The 17,891-nt window shown below is 43.9% G+C and overlaps 1 protein-coding gene across 10 annotated transcripts in view; it reads right to left on the bottom strand.

Moving 5' to 3' along the window:
* LOC149286017 (transducin-like enhancer protein 4) overlaps positions 1-10,407 on the bottom strand; it is a 170,471-nt gene extending 160,064 nt beyond the window's left edge. For 6 of the 10 annotated variants that reach the window (XM_089494566.1, XM_089494567.1, XM_089494571.1 and 3 more), the window contains exons 1-4: positions 9,405-10,403; positions 7,937-8,034; positions 6,632-6,695; positions 5,224-5,268 (exon numbers count right to left, since the gene is read on the bottom strand). In XM_089494566.1, the coding sequence (XP_089350692.1) occupies positions 5,224-5,268; positions 6,632-6,695; positions 7,937-8,034; positions 9,405-9,449 (252 nt within the window). In that variant the 5' untranslated portion in view covers positions 9,450-10,403. Of the gene's footprint in view, positions 1-5,223; positions 5,269-6,631; positions 6,696-7,936; positions 8,035-9,404 lie in introns of all 10 variants that reach the window. The other 4 variants (XM_089494568.1, XM_089494563.1, XM_089494565.1 and 1 more) reach the window with 4 other exon arrangements.
* Positions 10,408-17,891: the final 7,484 nt, after the last annotated feature.

Genomic DNA, 17,891 nt, shown 5'->3' with positions numbered 1-17,891 from the left:
GGCTGATACTAGCAACCACTGCCATCTTCAAGAAGACACTTCAGGATGGGGAGCAGTGACAACAGCTGTCCTTGCCCCTTGCTCCATCCTCAACAGAGGATGCCATTGCTAGTCTCAAAATAAAAGGAGCAGAAACAGGGACTGTCAGCAGCTAGGGTTGCTTCTCTGCTTTCTTTCTTCTTATTCTTTGTCACAAGCAATGGCTCTTAACTTATTCATGCCCACCAGGAGTGGGAGAGCCTTCAGTTTCTCCACTGGAGGAAGAGTGGAAGAGGAGTGGGCATAGTTGTGGATCAAGCAGTGGGCAGGCCAAATCTTGAACAATGCTACTGGACATCCACCAGTGACTACTGCTACAGGCGGATTATGGTTATTGTGCCCCTTTCAAAAGAAGGTCTGATGCTAAGGAGGGCAACCGCAACCGTCAAGAGCAATAATATCTGGGAACATCAGGTACGTCCAAGCCAACTACCCCTGTTCTAAGCTTTCAGCAAACACCCTTGACCAGCTCCATGTTATATACACAGAATAGCACACCAGCAGTTCCCAATAACACAAACATCCTGGGGCCGTGGAAATAAATTACAGCCCAAACTTTGCTCTGGATTAAACAAATGAATCCCTCCTCTTTAGCCTTTTAGCAAAAAAAAAAAAAAAAAAAAAAAAAAAAAAAAAAAAAATTACTGAAGCCCATGCAGTACAGGAGAGGTGAGGCTAGGATGTCATACAAACCATATATTAACCCAGTCAGCGATAAATTGCCCTCCCTCCCAGCTCTATGCGCCTTTCTTAAATAGCTCCCTATAAAGCCCCCAACCTAATTAAAAACAGCTTCCTCTGCAACAGCGGCCTTGATTTCACTTATTTACACATTAACTGCAGCCTCTGTTTGGCCAATCCAGTCTATTCCCAGTACTACGCCAGGCCTTTTATCTGCCCTGGACAGCATTTTCTCCAGCAGATGAAGTAGATGCCGATTGATTTGCTGTCGAGCATGGTAAATTAATAGCAACAAATTGCTGAGGGCCCCATCTCACTGCACCACCATGCTTCGGCAGTTTTGCTTTATTTGCTCCATGATGGGCAGCAGTCAGGCCTCTTCAAGTCAATTTCTTCTTAACAACCTGCAATACTTTTCAATGGTGAAAATAGAGCTGTTCCTTGTAAGTCAGAAATCAATATCCTATTGCCCTTAGAAAATGCTAAACAAGCAGTATTGGCAATCCACTTGGTACCAGAGGGTATCAGATATAATGCAAATCCATACCACTTCCCTCCTTGTAGTTATTACAGTTTGCTAAAAGGTTCCTAATGCCATTTATCATCATTTACCATCGACTGCTGCAGCTACGATTATGATATCCTATCAGCTGGCCAGAGCCCTTTCATTTCTACTCAATTAATATTTTAGCAGCACTCAAATGGTTGTTGTCCAAGACTAGTAATAAAATTTACATGGATTGGAAAGAAACAGAAGAAAAGGGAGGAGGGGATCTCTGTCCTGAAATTTAACACACATACAGACACACACACACACACATCATTCTTTTTTTACTTTTTTGGCCAACTTCAAGGTCTGGTCTTCCTTTTAAAAAGAATACATAGGAAACAGAGATCCGTTTGAGAATTTTTTCGACTACACAGTAAGCTTTGCTAAAGAACAAAGCAGTACTGTGCTGTCAAAGTCAGAAAAAAGAAACTAGAATGATATTTCCCTCCAATTTAACTTCCCACTAGTCCTATTCATAAGTGTCTTATCTGCAGCCAAATGCTGATTCATATGTTATGTGATAAAGCACCAATATCTGAGTAAAAGACCTTCAGTACTTGATGAAATTATTATACAGTGAAATAATCAACTAAGTGAATTATTGACAGAAGTCTAATCCAAACATGTAAAAAAACATAAATCAGCATACCCACTTTACTGATTTTTTCCCCTAACGCTATGGGATTTAGGTAAGATGGAAAACATATACACACCAAAACATAAACATTTGTTCATTTTTCAGTACACTTGCTGTTTAATATTACTACAAGCCAAATGTGACCAAAGTTTATTGAGAATAAACCTTGCAGGGGTTCAAGACACTTGCTTCTCCATAAAACTATTCCAGATTAAGACCCTGACCATGAGGAGGAATGGTAGTATTACAGTTTTCACATTTCTCAGGCATCTCCTAATATATTCATCTCAATATATGGATCTTAACAATAAGTGCCAAAAACAAATTAAAAATTTAAGATTTTATGCCACACATCAGGGTTGTTGGGGTTTAAAAAAACAACAACACCAAAATAATTCAGTGAACTAATTCTATCAGTCTAATGCTATTTACTCAGTTACCAAAATCTAAATTAATTATGTTCTCAAACATAATTGTTAAAAATTGGCAACATTATGCAGGCTTAATTAAGATTAAATCCAATTTACTAAATGTACTTTAATTGGTACTAATTACATTAGCTTTCCTTTCAGAATGACAAATTCCCCATAGGTTTCACTTTAATAGTCTTCTATCAAAATCAACACAGGATGACTGATGATCAGCCTTGCAAAAGACGAGGGGATAGAAAAGAAACCTCATCACATTTCCTTCAGCTCCCCACCCCACCTCAGGGCATGCACACACATGCACACATACACACCCTCTGCATATTTATCCTTTTATCAGTTTGCTAAATCACAGAGTCACAACTCCATCTCAACAACCATTTTTCTGTCCCAATCTAAAATTGCTCTAAAAATAAATATTCCACGGGTGGAAGCAGCCATGAAGAACAGACAGATGCTGTAACAGAAAAATACACAAAGGTTTCCGATATCAGGGCCACCAATTACTAGGGTACTTTCGGGGACTCCGGGGAGCCCTACTTTTGAATCCTCTGAGACGCAAATCTAATAAGCGAATAAGCCTAACCTGATCTTGAGAACTAGGCCCAATTACGCCGGAGGGCAGCTTCGCTGCATTATTGCCTGCTTTCCATTACAAGGGCATCCAGCGTCTACATCTGGAAAAGGAGCTAAGAGGAACCAAGGCTGTCTGCCTAGGAAAACAAATAAAGATAGATAGGCCTCTGTGCTTTGGGGGGAGGCGAGGAGAGGGAAAGACAGAAGGGGAGGCAGAGGGAAAGAAAATATAATAAGTAGGCGGTTTGCAGAGCTGTAAGTATCCCATAATGTGATAAAACTGCCCTCAGGATTTTTATGATTGAATATAAGAACAAAGCCCACAAATAATCCCCAAAGCAGATCACTCAGGCCCAAGCGGGTGGAATGGAGTTGGGGAAGGATGAGAAAGAGAGAAGGATTTGAAAAGATGGGAAGTCTGGATGTTTTGTCCCCTTAGAAGTGGGTCTGCACACCTCTGAAGGTGCATCTTTCAATATTTCCATAACATCAGATGGGAAACATTCTGAACAGGCTGTTGCAGACTTTGAGCCAGAGGGCGGGTGAATATGTACTAACATCCTCATTACCAAGCCCACATATTGCACAGCAGAGAGAGATGAAGAGATAAGATTTTTTAAAATGATAAGCTCTATGAACCACTCTCTTTGTTGTATTTCATTAGAGTCAAGAGCAGGCGATAAAAGGTATGAAGGAGTGTGTTGTGAGAGGGTGGAGTGTTTACATTAGTAATATGAATAGACATGACAGTAACAGAAAAAAATGATATCCTAATTAAACTCAATCCTTCAAAATCAGCACATTTATAAAACTGAATAAATGCCCTACTGCTTGTATTTTCACCAAACTCAAATATCTGATTTTACTTTTAATCTTTTACTATTTTCCTCTATGGTGCACTCGCCTATTCTACATCTAGGTGTATCTCCTCCTCCTCCTAAAACATGTTTTAAAGTCTAGATACTTTTATTCAATTATTCTAGATGTGTTGTGGAACAAACCGATGTTTTGGAACTCTTATGGAAATGATATGGCAAGTTGATCCAGCCAACTTTTGGCAACCAATTTGGTTTATAGGTGCTACATTATAATACTATATTTTTAAAATAAAAATAAAAACCTTGAATGTCTGGCACTGAATTTACAACAAATATATTTTCAGATTTAAATCTTAAAGATCTTTATCAAGAAAAACAACATAATTTCTTTCAATGGAGTTTTCCAATTGTTCAAAATTATTTGCAGAACACACTGTCATATTAACCACCAATATTGTGATTGTCTGCCTATTTCCCCAACATCTGAATTGGTGCAATCTGCATATGTAGTATATGCTGGCATACATTTGTATAGTTCATCAGGTTATTTTAGCTACAAAACACCAGGGAGTGTGCTGGAATTCTGCCCACTTGAGAGGTCTCCAACTGAGCTGAGTCCCTAAAGGTCTAAATACCAGAACAAACTATGACACACTGATACCCAAGTCAATTTTCCTCAAGTACACATTTCAATACTAAATTCAAATATAATTCAGTTCTGCTATTGCCATCATCCCATTTCTTTCCAGACTATGCAGTTCTGAGAAACTTAAATTAACACTTTCTGAAACAACTTCACAAGACAAAGTAAACTGAAGCAAAAAAAGCCCTCTCAATGGAAAACAGGGCAAAAAATCCTCAGTTCTCTACCAAGCAACATTAAGTAAATTATCAAGAAAGAAAATCAGATTTGCTGCACTTCCATGTAAACTACTAATATTGGCCTAATTGCAAGTCTACAACATAGGAGGTATAGACTCATCTGGTAGGTCCACCTAAATATCCCAGAGAACTACTGATTCATTTTGCAAACATTTTCTTTTATCAATGTACAAACCCCTAAAAGCTCAGTCATTTATCATTTAACTAAATATAAGCAACCATCCCTTTGCCACAGACTGACCTCAGGGCCATTTTATCTGTATTTGTCTACCTTTGTTCTACAAGGCAGCAGATTACAACTTGAAGAGCTTTAATCCACAATCTGATTTTGTAATCAGTTGACACATCCAAGGGGGAAAAACAGGTAACTACGTATTATAGACTACAGCAAGTTTTTCTAAGGAATTTGCATGAGTGGGGTCTGTGTCGCAAAAAAATCAGGACCAACAATGCCAATCTGCATACGTTCTTATATCACGTGCAAAGAATCTCATTTTATCACACTGAACAAAAACATCATAACCATACTATATATAACCAAAATAAGGTGAAAGAGGTGTAGTGTAGTTTAAAATGAAATGTAGTTTTTAAGAAAAGGAATTCTTTGCCTACCTGTTTATGCATCTCTATATTCAACCCATACGACATTTCATAATACTAAGGGGAAAAAAAGGAAAATGGATTTATTTCAGACCTTGTAATCACATAAATACAGCCAGTTTGTAGTCCTTTGAAGGCTTTTGCTGGCTTTCTATCTTCTCAAAATATCAAACATTTCTAATTCTTGATAGTTTGCTTTTAATCCTACATTGTTTAAACAACCACCTCAAAGTGTTGGGAAATGGGGAAAACAAGTAATGTATACGCATAAAGAAAACGGCAAATGCATTATGGGAGAAGCTGACAAATGCATTAAAGATAAATCCAAATATACATTTTGTTCCACAGTATCCATTTAAGATTCGAAAATGCTGAAAATGCTAGAAAGCAGATAGGATCATAAATCAGAAATAGAAACAAGACTTCTCCTTCAATATTTTAAATTACAGGCATAGAGTGACTACAGTTTATAACGGGTAAAGAAACAACACAGCAGAGCATTTCATATTGAAAGCATATATGGCATTGTGTGTGTGTGTGTGTATAAATATAATTCTCCTGTACTGTAGGGCTGATCAGTTCTGCCAGTTAGCACTATATGCGCTAGCCACATTAGACAGATGAAGGCCAGACTATAAGGCTTTGATGGATCATTTGTGCTTTGGCTAGGAGGCGGACTATCTCTCAAGGTTATGGTCCTCCTTAAAACCAAGTCACTCCATCACATAAAGAAAGCAATTATATCCTCATATAAGTTCAGAGAATCGATAGAAAACAGCTCTTTGAGTGTCATCACAATCTATCAGAAAATTAGATGTTTAGAGACTTCATCATATTCTGATCACTGCTGAACCAGAGTCTACAGATATTGAGGGTTGAGGAGGAAATTCTTCTATAACTCTCATCAACAGCATCCTCAATTAAACACGAAGCCTTTTGCAAATAGTTGAAAAGCAACAGGTTTAAGAAGACTCCAGTAAGAGCCAGTCTCGTCCTTACGATGGATCGTGTCAATCTCCCACTTTGAAACACAGTGAGAGAGGCAGAACATCACCTCAGAGCCAATAAGGAAATGTAGATGTGCCTCTGGGCACATCTTCATCAATATGTGAAAGAGATAAGGGATTCTACAGAATTCCCTATACATAGCAGAAGCGTCAAGGATAATCTGTCCTCGAGGACATCTATGCCTTGGCCCAAATGGACTGTGTCACAAAGGAACATGTCAAATCAGAGATACTAATGTTTAACAGACGAAAAATCTTTAGATCCAAGATTTTCACAAGGGAATCTTCAACATAACAGCCACTCTGTCATAAACTAGCTACCTGCCTCCAGCAAGCTGAGTTGAGCATTGCCCTCTGCTCACAGACCACACTCATACAAGAGACATTTTGAGTTTGTTATGCCACTCGCTTACCATGACATAATGTCGCTGCATCTCTGTCTTTTCACTGGCGAGCTTTTCACACTCTAGCTTTAGACTGTTCAAGAAGAAAAAACACACACATATCTGTGAGTATTTTATAATGTCAGTTTTGGTATTCTCTCAACATATAATCTCTGCAGGCCACTGTAAAATTAATAGAAAATCAAAACAAGGAGTTCAAACATCACTATCATTTTCCTTGTCAACAGCTAACACTTGTCTTCTGCTCAAACAAGATGTGAGGAAATTCTGAGACAAATGAATCTGACTTGGACATGGAATGAAGAAAAACCACAAACCGGCTTAAGGAAAAGATTTGTTATCGACTATTGGCCAAAGCATAAAATTGCCTGCTGTTGTAAAATTCACTTTCAAAAAGGCCACTACATAAACCGTTTTTACATGTGATCTCAACTGCCCTAAAACTTTGAGGAACCACTCAAAAGGGTTGAAAAGGTTTCAGGGTTTCAAAGAAAGGAACACAACAGCATCGACAAGCGACATCTTGTGAGCAATAAAGTCTTCCTTGCGCTCTCCCGCCTGCCCGCTTTTAAAAGCCGACGCAACAATCTTGGGAGACCTTGTTTGTCAAGGAGACTAAGAAGCACTTCTGCCCTGAGGATAATGAGAGAACACTCCAGCTCCAGTTCCAATTTATCAACACCTGACACTGCACACTGCCACGCAAGGTATGAAGGAGATGGCTCATAAGAGATGCACCTCCCAAACAATATATGAGCTGCGATGCTCAAAAGAAAAATATCATTTCCCCATTGCACCCCTAAAGTTAGGGTGGGGGAAAACCTTACCCACAACAGCTTCCAAAACTCCTGTTTCTTACAAGTGTTTCTTTTATTATGCTCCCAGCTATCCAAGAGTTCTTTCATTTGTGTTTTGGCATCAGATCTGCCAAGACTAACCTCTTATGGGAGGAAGCCTTCCATCAGGATCAATTCAGGGGTTGCTGCTGCTGTTGTTTTAAAGTACTGGTGATAAAGTGTTTCTAAGCATATTGAGTGAAATGTTTAAAAGCACACTCATGATATCTTGAAAGCTCTGTCTGCCAAGTTCAAACCGGCCTTCAAGACAAGACAAAGGCATGAATTGGCACAGCTGTATCAGGGTGAAGACCTGGGAGTAGGGTGGGGGGGGGCAGATCTTTTCTTATTGAAGCCAAGTGTATGATTTTAAAGTGGGGGAGAGAAAAGGCGAGGGTGCCTACCTATGCCTCTGCCTTTGTAGGGGAGCGACAAGAGATAAGCAAACACAAGGATCAGGGAAAGTAAACATCATTACCTGTGGTACTGAGCCTGCAAAAACTGAAACTCCTCCTTAATCCGATCACAGGATTCCGAAATGGTGAATTTGAAGGGTTGAGCAGGCTGATGCGGTGCCTAGAAGCGGTCATCAGAATGAAATGTTTTAATTACTCCTCTGCTCAGCCAGCAGCCCATCGGTGCCCAGCGTAACACATACAAACCTGCCTGGCGAGGTCAGCCATACATCATTAATGGAAAGAGCTATTAAAAAACTCACTCGGTGAGCGCAGGCAGGCGCACTCACATATGCACACACACACAAACTCAGAGTGTTTTTGCCTCTTTGACACAGGGGTCCTTCTTCTTGCCTCACACACACACACATATATATACACACTTGGCACACCAAGGAGGGCATTGCCCATCATCCCACCAGGAGCTTCTACAAACTATGGGGAGGCTTTTGCTGGGGAAGGCGCCTCTTTCTCCTCCAGCCAAACCATCTGCAATTGTTAAGGAAAGGAAATGCTGGGTGTTATGGCTAAGGATCAAAGGGATTGGGGGGAGCAAAGGGGCATTGTAACCCCAGGTGCCTCCTCTCCCACATCTCTCAATTTGGGGGAGGGAGGGAGGGGGACCCCCACGCTTCCCTGACACGGCCAAGCCCCGCAAAGCCAAAGACAACAATAAGAAAATGGCTACAACTCAATTGTTTCACCCAACTCTCCCTCCCTCAGCCTCATTTGCCTCTCTCAAATGAGCAGAGGAAGAGAAAGAGAGGGAGAAAGGAAGAAAGAAAGAGAGAGAGAGAGAGAAATCAGTCTTTTTTTCTTCTTGGGCATCGTCTCTTTTTTCCTCTCCTCTTCCACAAAAACCCCAACATCCTCCCCTCACAAGACTTGGAGGGAGGAGGAGGAGGAGGAGGCAGATGACACCCCCCAAAACCCCCAAACCTCAGCTTCCGTTCTCTTCCCTTCCACAGAAACCCACAGAACAAGACAAGAACTTGGGGGGCAAATGACCCCCCCAATAAGACCCCCAACCCCCCTTCCCCAGAACCCCTCATAAGACTTGGGGGTGAGGCAGATGACACCCCCCCAAAAAAAACTATCATCTTCCCTTTCAAAAAACCCCGCCATCATCTTCTGACAAGAAAGGGGGGGGGGAGGTAAAAGACACCCTCCCAAAAATAAGACCCCAAACCTCAGCTTCCCCCCCTCTTCCCTTCCTGATCCCTTCACAAGTGGGGGGGGGGAGAAGACAAATGATCCCCCCAAAATAAGACCCCCAAACCTCAGTTTCCCTCCTCTTTCCTCCCACAGACCCCCAAATAAGCCCCATGCCTTCTCTGCTCTGCTCTGCTCTCCCCCGGATCCCCTGGCAAGACGGAGAGGAAAGGCAGACGACCCACCCACCCACCCACCCCGAAAGCTCATCTCCCCTGCTCTGCTTTCCCCAGCTCCCCTCCCAAGGCTTGGGGCTGCGTGGGGGAGGCGCCTGCTCACCGGGTGCCTGGTCTGGGGGTACATCTTGCTGAGGTCTCGAATCATCCACGCCGCCGGGGTGGGAGCTCTGGGCCGCCGGCAGAAGGGGGCCGACCAGAGGCTCAGCTCATGGGCCGGGCGCCGAGGGTCCCGCAGCCAGCCGAGGGGGGGGCTCTTCTCGCCCTCCTCGCCCAGACCGAGACAGAGAGAAGGAGCAGGCGGCGGCGGCGGCGGAGAGCAGCAGCAGCAGCAGGAGGACGAGGAGGAGCAGGAGGCGACGCTCTCCTCGGCTACATCCCCCGGGGGCTCTCTCTCTCTCACACACACACACACGACGCCTCCAAACCCGCCTCGCTCGACACGTGTCGGAGCGTCCCCACGATCGCCAAGCGCTCCCAAGCGAGGACTCAGGCAAACTCCGAAGGTGGCGGCGGCGGCGGCGGCAACGAGGCTCCCTTGTTTCTCTGCCTTTCCTCTCTCTCTCTCTCTCTCTCTCTCTCTTCCTCCGCCGCGTCCTCCCTTTGAAAACTTTTATTGATCTTTAGTGGAAGAGAAGCGAACCGTGGCTCCTTTGGAGAGGAGGAGGAGGAGGAGGACGAGGAGCCGCCTTCGCTTCGTCCCTCCGCAATTATCCGAGGCGCCTTCTTCCTTTTGTTGTGGCTTCTCCACACACACACACCATTAGGCACAAACACGGCCCCGATGCGATTGGCGTGACGGGCTTATTGCCCCCTTTCCCCCGTCCTTCTCTCTTCCCTTCCAAACTCTTGCCGGCAGCGACGCAAAACAACCCCTGAAGAAACAACTACTGCAGCAGCGGCAGCTACAGCGGCAGCCTCCGCTCGCCTCTTCCGACACTCTCTCTCTGGCGAGGTGACTCCTTTGACCAAATTTAGCAGCAGCGAATCATTAACATTCTGATACATATTCACAACCAGTCCGGAGACGGGGCCGCCGCCGAGCATCGCGGGAGTCGTAGTCTTTTCGTGGAGCTCGCCCCTTCACTTCCCGTGTTCCATCCTCACACAAACAAACTACCGATCCCATCATGCAGCGCGCGGGGCCTCCTTCAGCCTCCTTGTCTCCGCTCCTCCCACCGAGGGCGTCGCCGGCGACCAATCAGCGGCCGCCTCTCATTAATCGCCGTTCTGTATTAATGCCCATCATTTCGCCGCTGACAAATGAGCTTACGGCTCTGCGGCGAAAGGAAGGACGGGGGAGGGGGGAGGAGGGGTAAAGGCGGCTCTGTTCTTGTTTTCCCCCACGTGGGGACCCGACGTCGCTCCGAGCTGCTAGCCAATCACAGCGCGGCGTTCGAAAAAGCCCCTCCCAGAACCCTCCCCTGCTTTAGCTCGGCCCGAGGTGGAGCTTTGAGATCGCTGACGTTCGATTGCGCCGGCGTCGGAACAGGGGAAACATTTGTTCAGCTGTCAATCAAAGTAACGTGGGGTACCGCCGCCGCCGCCGGCTCTTGTAAGGCTGGGTGGTGGCCCAACAAGGGAGGCGCGCGGCTGGAGAGAGAGAGAGAGAGAGAGAGAACGAGGGAGGGGGGAGGAGGAGGAGGAGGAGGGTGCGCGAGGCGGACCGCTGGAATCGCTGCCCCCTCCCCCTCCCCCCCGCGCGCTCTCTCGCTCTCTCTCTCTCTCTCTCTCTCGCGCCCGGCTGCCACTCACCGGATGGGGACTAATTAGGGGCCAATGTCTCCTTAAAGAGACAGGCGCGGCCTTGTGTAACGCGCCGAAACCCCTGTTGAGACAAGGAGAGGGGAAAGAGACCGCGCTTCTTCCAGTTCACATCAATTTTACGCGCCAATGGCGCTGGCATAATTTCCCCTCAGAAGGCGGCGGAGGAAGGGAGAAGGAAGGGGAGAGGGGGGCCGCCTCTGCCTCCGCCGCCTTCCATTTTCTTCCACTGAGGGAGAGAGAGGTCAGGATTTCTCCCTCAGAGGAAGAAGGCAAAGGCTGCAAACTGTAAAACAAAACACACACACACACAATAACGATAACCCTCAGAAACCCCACCATCACTTCGTCTGACTTCTTGTGGCGGTGCCTTCCGACGTCTTAGAGCTACGCTGCGACGGGGTTTTCTTGCCCAGATTCCTCAGAGGCGGAGAGAGTGTGATCCACACGGGGAAATAACCCGGTTTGGTATCGCTTTAACTCTGGCTGAAGGCTATGGAATTCTGGGAGTTGGAGTTTCTTGTGGGGCCCTTGGGCCCTACAACAAACTCCAACTCCCAGAATTCCATAGCCTTCAGCCAAGACACACTTAAAGCGGGGCCAAACCGGGTTATTATTTCCCCAGTGTGCATACAGCCCTGAAAACATCTCATGGTAAAATGACTTCAAGGCACACAACAACAACAACAAAAGGATTTCCCTCTCTTGTCAACGACGGTCGGTTTATTGGGCACCGAGATGATGCCTGGCAGATGAGGGAGGAAATGCAGGCTCTTGTAGAAAGACGTTGTGGCCCCTTTGAGACTGACTGAAAGAAAGAAGTTGGCAGCAGGAGCTTTCATAGACTTCAGTCTACTTCCTCAGATGCATTTGGTCATATGACCAATATACAATATATATTGTATACAATATAAAATAAAGATAAAATTCAAAGATATAGCTGTGTTAATCTGAAGAATCCGTCTGTAGAGAGATCTTGTAGCCCCTTTGAGAATGACTGAAAGAAAGAAGTTGGCAGCAGGAGCTTTCATAGACTTCAGTCTGCTTCCTCAGATGCAATTAGACTGAAGTCTAGGGAAGCTCATGCTGCCAAGGTCTTGCTTTCAATGAGTCTCAAGATCTCTCTGGAGACCAGGGTTTGAATCCCTGCTGGGCAGTGACAATCCACTGAGTGTCCATGGGCCACTCACACTCTCTCTTCCTCAAAGGGAGACAAAAGCAGACCCCCTCTGAACGAATCTTACCAGGAAAACCCCCTGATAGATTTGCCTTAGACTCACAAGAACAACAGCGACCATCCTGAGGTGAAAGAAGGCAGGAGGTGGGAAGGGCAGGAGAGAGAGAGAAAGCTCCCCTGCTGCCCTGGGTGGCACTCAGCAAGGGCTACACTCTTTGCACCAGGTTAATGGGGAAAGCTGTCCAATGCACATTGAAATCCTTGGCCTCCGCTCTTTCACACTGACCCAAAAACACTCTCTCTGTGTGTGTCATAATCGAGAGAGGGGCCATCCTTTGCATGGCCTTTCTGACAAAGAAGGAATAAGGTTCAAAACACACTGCAGAAATAATTCAGTTTGAGACCACTTTAACTACCCTATTATTTCTGCAGTGTGTTTTGGACCTGAGGGTTTGAATTATAAAACTGTTTTAATTTTGGTGCCTTATGTATCACACATAGAGAGCCGGTGTGGTGGTTAGAGCATTGGACTATGACTCTGGAGACCAGGGTTTGAATCCTGGCTCAGCCATGCAAAACCCACTGGGTGACCTTGGGTAGATCACACTCTCTCAGCCTCAGAGGATGGCAATGGCAAAAACCTTCTGAAGAAACTTGCTAAGAAAATCCTATGATAGTTAGGGTCACCATAAATTGGAAAAACCTTAAGGCACACAGCAACAACCACCACCACCACAAATTGGAGGGGGCTGCCTTGTGTCTTCCTATCCACGGTGGGGGGGGGGGGACAACTGAAGGAGACCACAAATGTATCCACACTTCTGAAACAAAGCAGTTTGACATCACACTCACTGTCATGATTCTGCCCTACAGAATCCTGGGATTTGCAGTTTGGTGACAGACCTCACCGAATGCCTCACCAAACTACAAATTCTAGGATTCCACAGGATGGAGCCTTGACCGTCAAACTGCTTTATTCCTGCAGTGTGGAAGAGCCTCACATTGTGCACACAGGCTTGAAAAGGAAGCCTTTGGAGTCTCAGCTGTGTTGGAAGGTATCAAGAAGAAAGAAGCAGTAGCCCTGTGCCAAGATGCTGGAAAAGACTCCAGAGGTGTATCCGCAGGCCACAGTTGCTGCATTTGATCACACTTTAACTCCTCTATCTCTATCCTGTGGGACTCTGTACAGCGCTGTGTAAATTTACAGCGCTTTATAAATAAAGGTTAATAATAGTAATTTGTAATTTGGCCAGGTGCTTATCATTGTGTCCTGGAGCAGCGGTAGGCCAAATGGTGGTCCCTGAACCAGTGCCCATCCCTGAACCATTGGCTGCTAGTCCCTAGCAAATTTCTAGGACAGGTAGAAACCATTGTAGCCAATAAGCACAAATTTAGTGCAGCTCCCTAGTGCATTGGGGGGGGGAGGGGGGATAATTGTCAGTCACCCACATCAGATAACCTAAGAAGCACTATGCTAGAAAGCAGTAATTCACTTCCCTGGACTACACCAGTCCAATAATATCATGAGGTGTGTATGGTTCCCACCCGTGGCTCAGGGAGTACTGGGCAGGCTGAATGGTTCACATCTCTTTCTTTCAATACATTGTTGTCACCGGCCAGGTTTTGCTTCCCAAGGCAACTGTTTCAGTCTGTTGTGGTGGTGATGACCCTAAAGGGAACTTATCATGGGGTCTTCTGAGGCTGAGAGGGTGTGACTCACCCAAGGCCACCTGGTATGTTTCCATGGCCAAACAGGGAATCAACGGTGATCTCCAGTCATAGTCCAACACCCAAATCACTACACCATGCTGGCTCTCATTTAAGCATTTCTAGTTTTTTCAGACAAATGTTTGTTATTCATAACCAGCATTCAGTGTTCAAAATAACCTCACAGTTACAGGACTGCTTTAAACTAGGCTGTTGCTGTTGATTTCCCCATTAGTGTTGATGATGTTGAGGGGGCCAGGACGTCCCCATAAAATCTATAACAGCCTATGTCCTGTGACCCAAGACTGTACAGCAAGCACTGCTACTAAAGTACATATCTTGAATAGTGGCTAAAAATCAATAACATCATAACCTCCCCCAACTCCCCAAAAAGTGACTCCTGTTCATTGTGTCAGTATTCTTGTTGTTTCTATCTGTGTCAGTGGACACACAACAGAGTATGAACAAAGGGAACATTGTCACACTGCACAGCTCACGTGGAGCAGATACAAGCCGGCACCAGTACCACAAAGTATGGGTAGAAAAGAAGAAGCAAGGACTGTATTATTACTGCACAGGGAGCATATACACAATTAAACAGCTCCGTCGATATATTTTTTGCACCAACTAAACACTCCCAGGTAGTTATTTCTTCTTTATATGGGTCCCAATAAACACTCTTGAATGATTCGGGTGGGGTGGGAGAGATATTACTAGCAGAAGAGTATCAATGATAATTAAGATGCCAGTAGAGCCTTTTTGTTTTTGTTTTTGCCACTAGAAGCATCTGGGCATTTTTATCAGGGCAGTGCTGTCACACGAATATGATAGAGCTTCTTACCATTATTTCTAGTTGTGAAATTGGCTATGAAGATACACTCAACAGAAGTAAATGGCATATACCTTAATAAGAAGTAACAGTTGATTTTACATGGAATGACAATACACACCCAAATCTTACTTTCACTTTTGAAGAACCAAAGATTTATACCAATCCCTCTCAATCTACATTCATCTTGCTGGATACCCAGGAGGCAAAATTTAACTAAATGGCAGTTTATCTTATTGTTTTAACTTGAGTTTGTTCCTTTTATGTATAAAGTTAGTGATAGACTGTCCAGGTCTTTTGGAATAAAGGGACCATCTGGTCAATGGCCATGCTGGCTGCCATATTCTGGGTGGTGTAGATCAAACAATAGCTTTCCCAATCTCTTCCCATGGCCAAACCATCTTTATGCTACCACATAACTTCTCCTGCCCAAGTTCTTTTCCTCCAGTTGAATTTACAACTAGTATAGAATCTGGGCTGAGGAGAAAAACACTCAGAGCAAGGAAAAAGAATTATAAGAAAGATAAGCTTGGTAAAGTAGACTTTACCATCCCCACTTATCATCTCTTTACTTCTAAGAATGAGATTGTATTCACTCTTTATCGTAAGATTGGAACTGATTTAGGGTTAAGCTGGGCCTGGAAAATGAATGGCCTTCCAGATGTTTTTGGACTAGCTCCAGTTCACCCAGCCTACATAGCAAGTGGTAGGGACAATGAGAGTTGAAGTCAGCAATTAAAGGGCTATGCTTTTCCGGTTTACAGCCTTGGTTGTTGAATTAAAGAGTCTTCCATTATCAAGTCTAGTTTGGCCCTTCTATAGAAAATAAATATGGATTATATCATGCTGCCTTTACTATTTAAACAGCTGTTTAAAGACTGATGACTGAAAAGAGTGGGGGAGCACTGTACTAATTTAGCTGTGTAAACTTTTCAGAATGTATTGCTTTTGCTGGACTACCATGGAAGTTCCTTTATGCCAAAGAGATAATGGGACTATGAGTATAAACAGAGCTTTAAAAAATCTGGTAACAGGAAAGGATTTCTTGTTCTCTCAAAATGAAGTAGACATAGTGACAGATATAGAGATCAATTGATAGTATTGGTGGGGGGGAGGAGTTGTTGAAACCCAGGCAGACTAATCCAGGACTTTTCTCTACTATGGGCAAAGTATAGTTTAAGTCACTTGCTTTAATGTGTCCTTTGCCTTTATCTTGATTTATATGGAAATGAATCACTGGACAGAGCCAACACTGCTAGCTCTTCAACTCTTGTTGAATCTAAAGGGTGGCACCTGTTCAAAAATAGTAGCCATCTAGGGTCTTATGGCAACAAGAGTGTTGCATTGGGAAGAGAGGTGTGGTTTGAATTCCCTTCTAATATCTGCAAATTGACTATAAATGACACATGTTGAAGTATACGAAAGCTGTGGGCAAGATGGATTAAGGTGGTCCTGGAACAGTTTCAGTATTGCCCCCACCATGTGCATGTGTGGATCACTCCTTGGTAACATACATAAACAAATTAAATACGTGACATAATAGAGAAAATCTTTATCTGTGAACTCATTTTCTCCCAAGCAACTTTCATGAGTTTAATACCCTGATTCCAGGCATTTTAACCAATTACACAATAACAAAATGCACGCCTTTCAACATTTCACAGATAAAACCTTGGGGATAGTCTACACATACGTTTATTACATAAAATTCTGCAGATTTTTGTACATTTACATCGACACTTAATTTTCTTCACTTTCCTGTACAAATTTGCATCTATTTGCACTCTCTACCAAAAATGTGCAGCCATGCAAGTCCATGGGAAGGGGATGGATGGCCTCATGTGCAATAATGTGCATCCTTGTGGATACTTTGGTAAAAACCCGTGAGTCCTTTCTCAGCAGAGTTTATGGAATCCTACTCCACTCCCTGGCACAAAACCTCAATTCCTCCAAATTGCATGTGGCTAGATTGCTATTAGATTCAAATGAGGAGTATTTTAATCATGTAGACATACACTAGGATACACGTGGCTGAGCAGCATTAGAGTATGATCAAAAAGGTGTGGTGAGAGTGCCAGAGGGCTAATGTTATTAATAATGACTATACAAAACTATTTGAAGCAGAGAAACCCTAGAATATGAGTTTGGGAAAGAAAGGTGGTAGGACCCAAATGAGTCTACTGGAAAGGACAAGACTCTGTCCTGCTTCCTGCTTCCTCCTCCCAATGCAACTCCTGGAGTAATTGAATCAAACTACTTTTATATTTTGTACTCAGTTTGAAGAAATTGAAATAACCCCAGGACAAAAGGGGAAAGTGGAGGGAGGAGGGATCAGGATATTTTAAAAGCAAAGTGGAACAGCAGAGGATTCATTCAGGTTATCCCTACTAAACCAGGACAGGTAGAGGTCATGAAAATGTTGGTGATAGCAAAAGTATTGGGAGATTCAGGAAGTGATTAGGCGAGAAGAAGATGCAAGTTATACTTTTCTCTCTCTCTCTCTCTCTTCTTTCAGCACTTCACTGTAGCCACTGAGGGCCCTGAAACAATTTGAGCAATTGAAGAATTGTTGTTGTTGTTATTCTGCTTTTTTCACAAAATTGGGATACAAAATGGCTTACAACTTTTTTAAAAAATTCAAGTAAAACATACAAAATTGGGCATTAAAATAGAATTAAGCAGGTATAGTATTAGAACACATAGATAATAATTGATATTAAAACACCATTAGTAATCTGGCTCTAGGTGCAGCCCTTGTGCAACTCTCATTCATTTCAGAGTGAAATTCTGTGCCTGAGATTTGGACTGGGCACATCAAGCTGCTCCTTTTTATTACCATTTTGAAGCTTTAACTAGGCCCAGCTGGCTTACTGTAGTCTAGGAAAGGTATTGCACGTGACATTTTGAAAGTGAGGCATAATGCACATTAGAGCTTAAATGTGAGCTGATGTGGGAATCTTGGCCCCTCACTGTAGCAATATAAAATTAGACTTCTGTTTCTTTAGTACCGAACTGGCGCCCTCATGGAGGACCTCTCTGGTGCCAAAGCCTCATTTTCAGCCAACCATCATATACTTTTAATGTAAGTCATTAACCCGAGAAAGGTTGCCAAG

The sequence above is a fragment of the Sceloporus occidentalis genome, unplaced genomic scaffold (genome assembly GCF_023333645.1).
Source record: "Sceloporus occidentalis isolate IW3139 unplaced genomic scaffold, rSceOcc1.0.p SCAF_73, whole genome shotgun sequence".
Classification (NCBI taxonomy): Eukaryota; Metazoa; Chordata; class Lepidosauria; order Squamata; family Phrynosomatidae; genus Sceloporus; species Sceloporus occidentalis.
The sequence above is the reverse complement of the archived record's forward strand: the minus strand, read 5'-3'. Positions and strand labels throughout refer to the sequence as shown.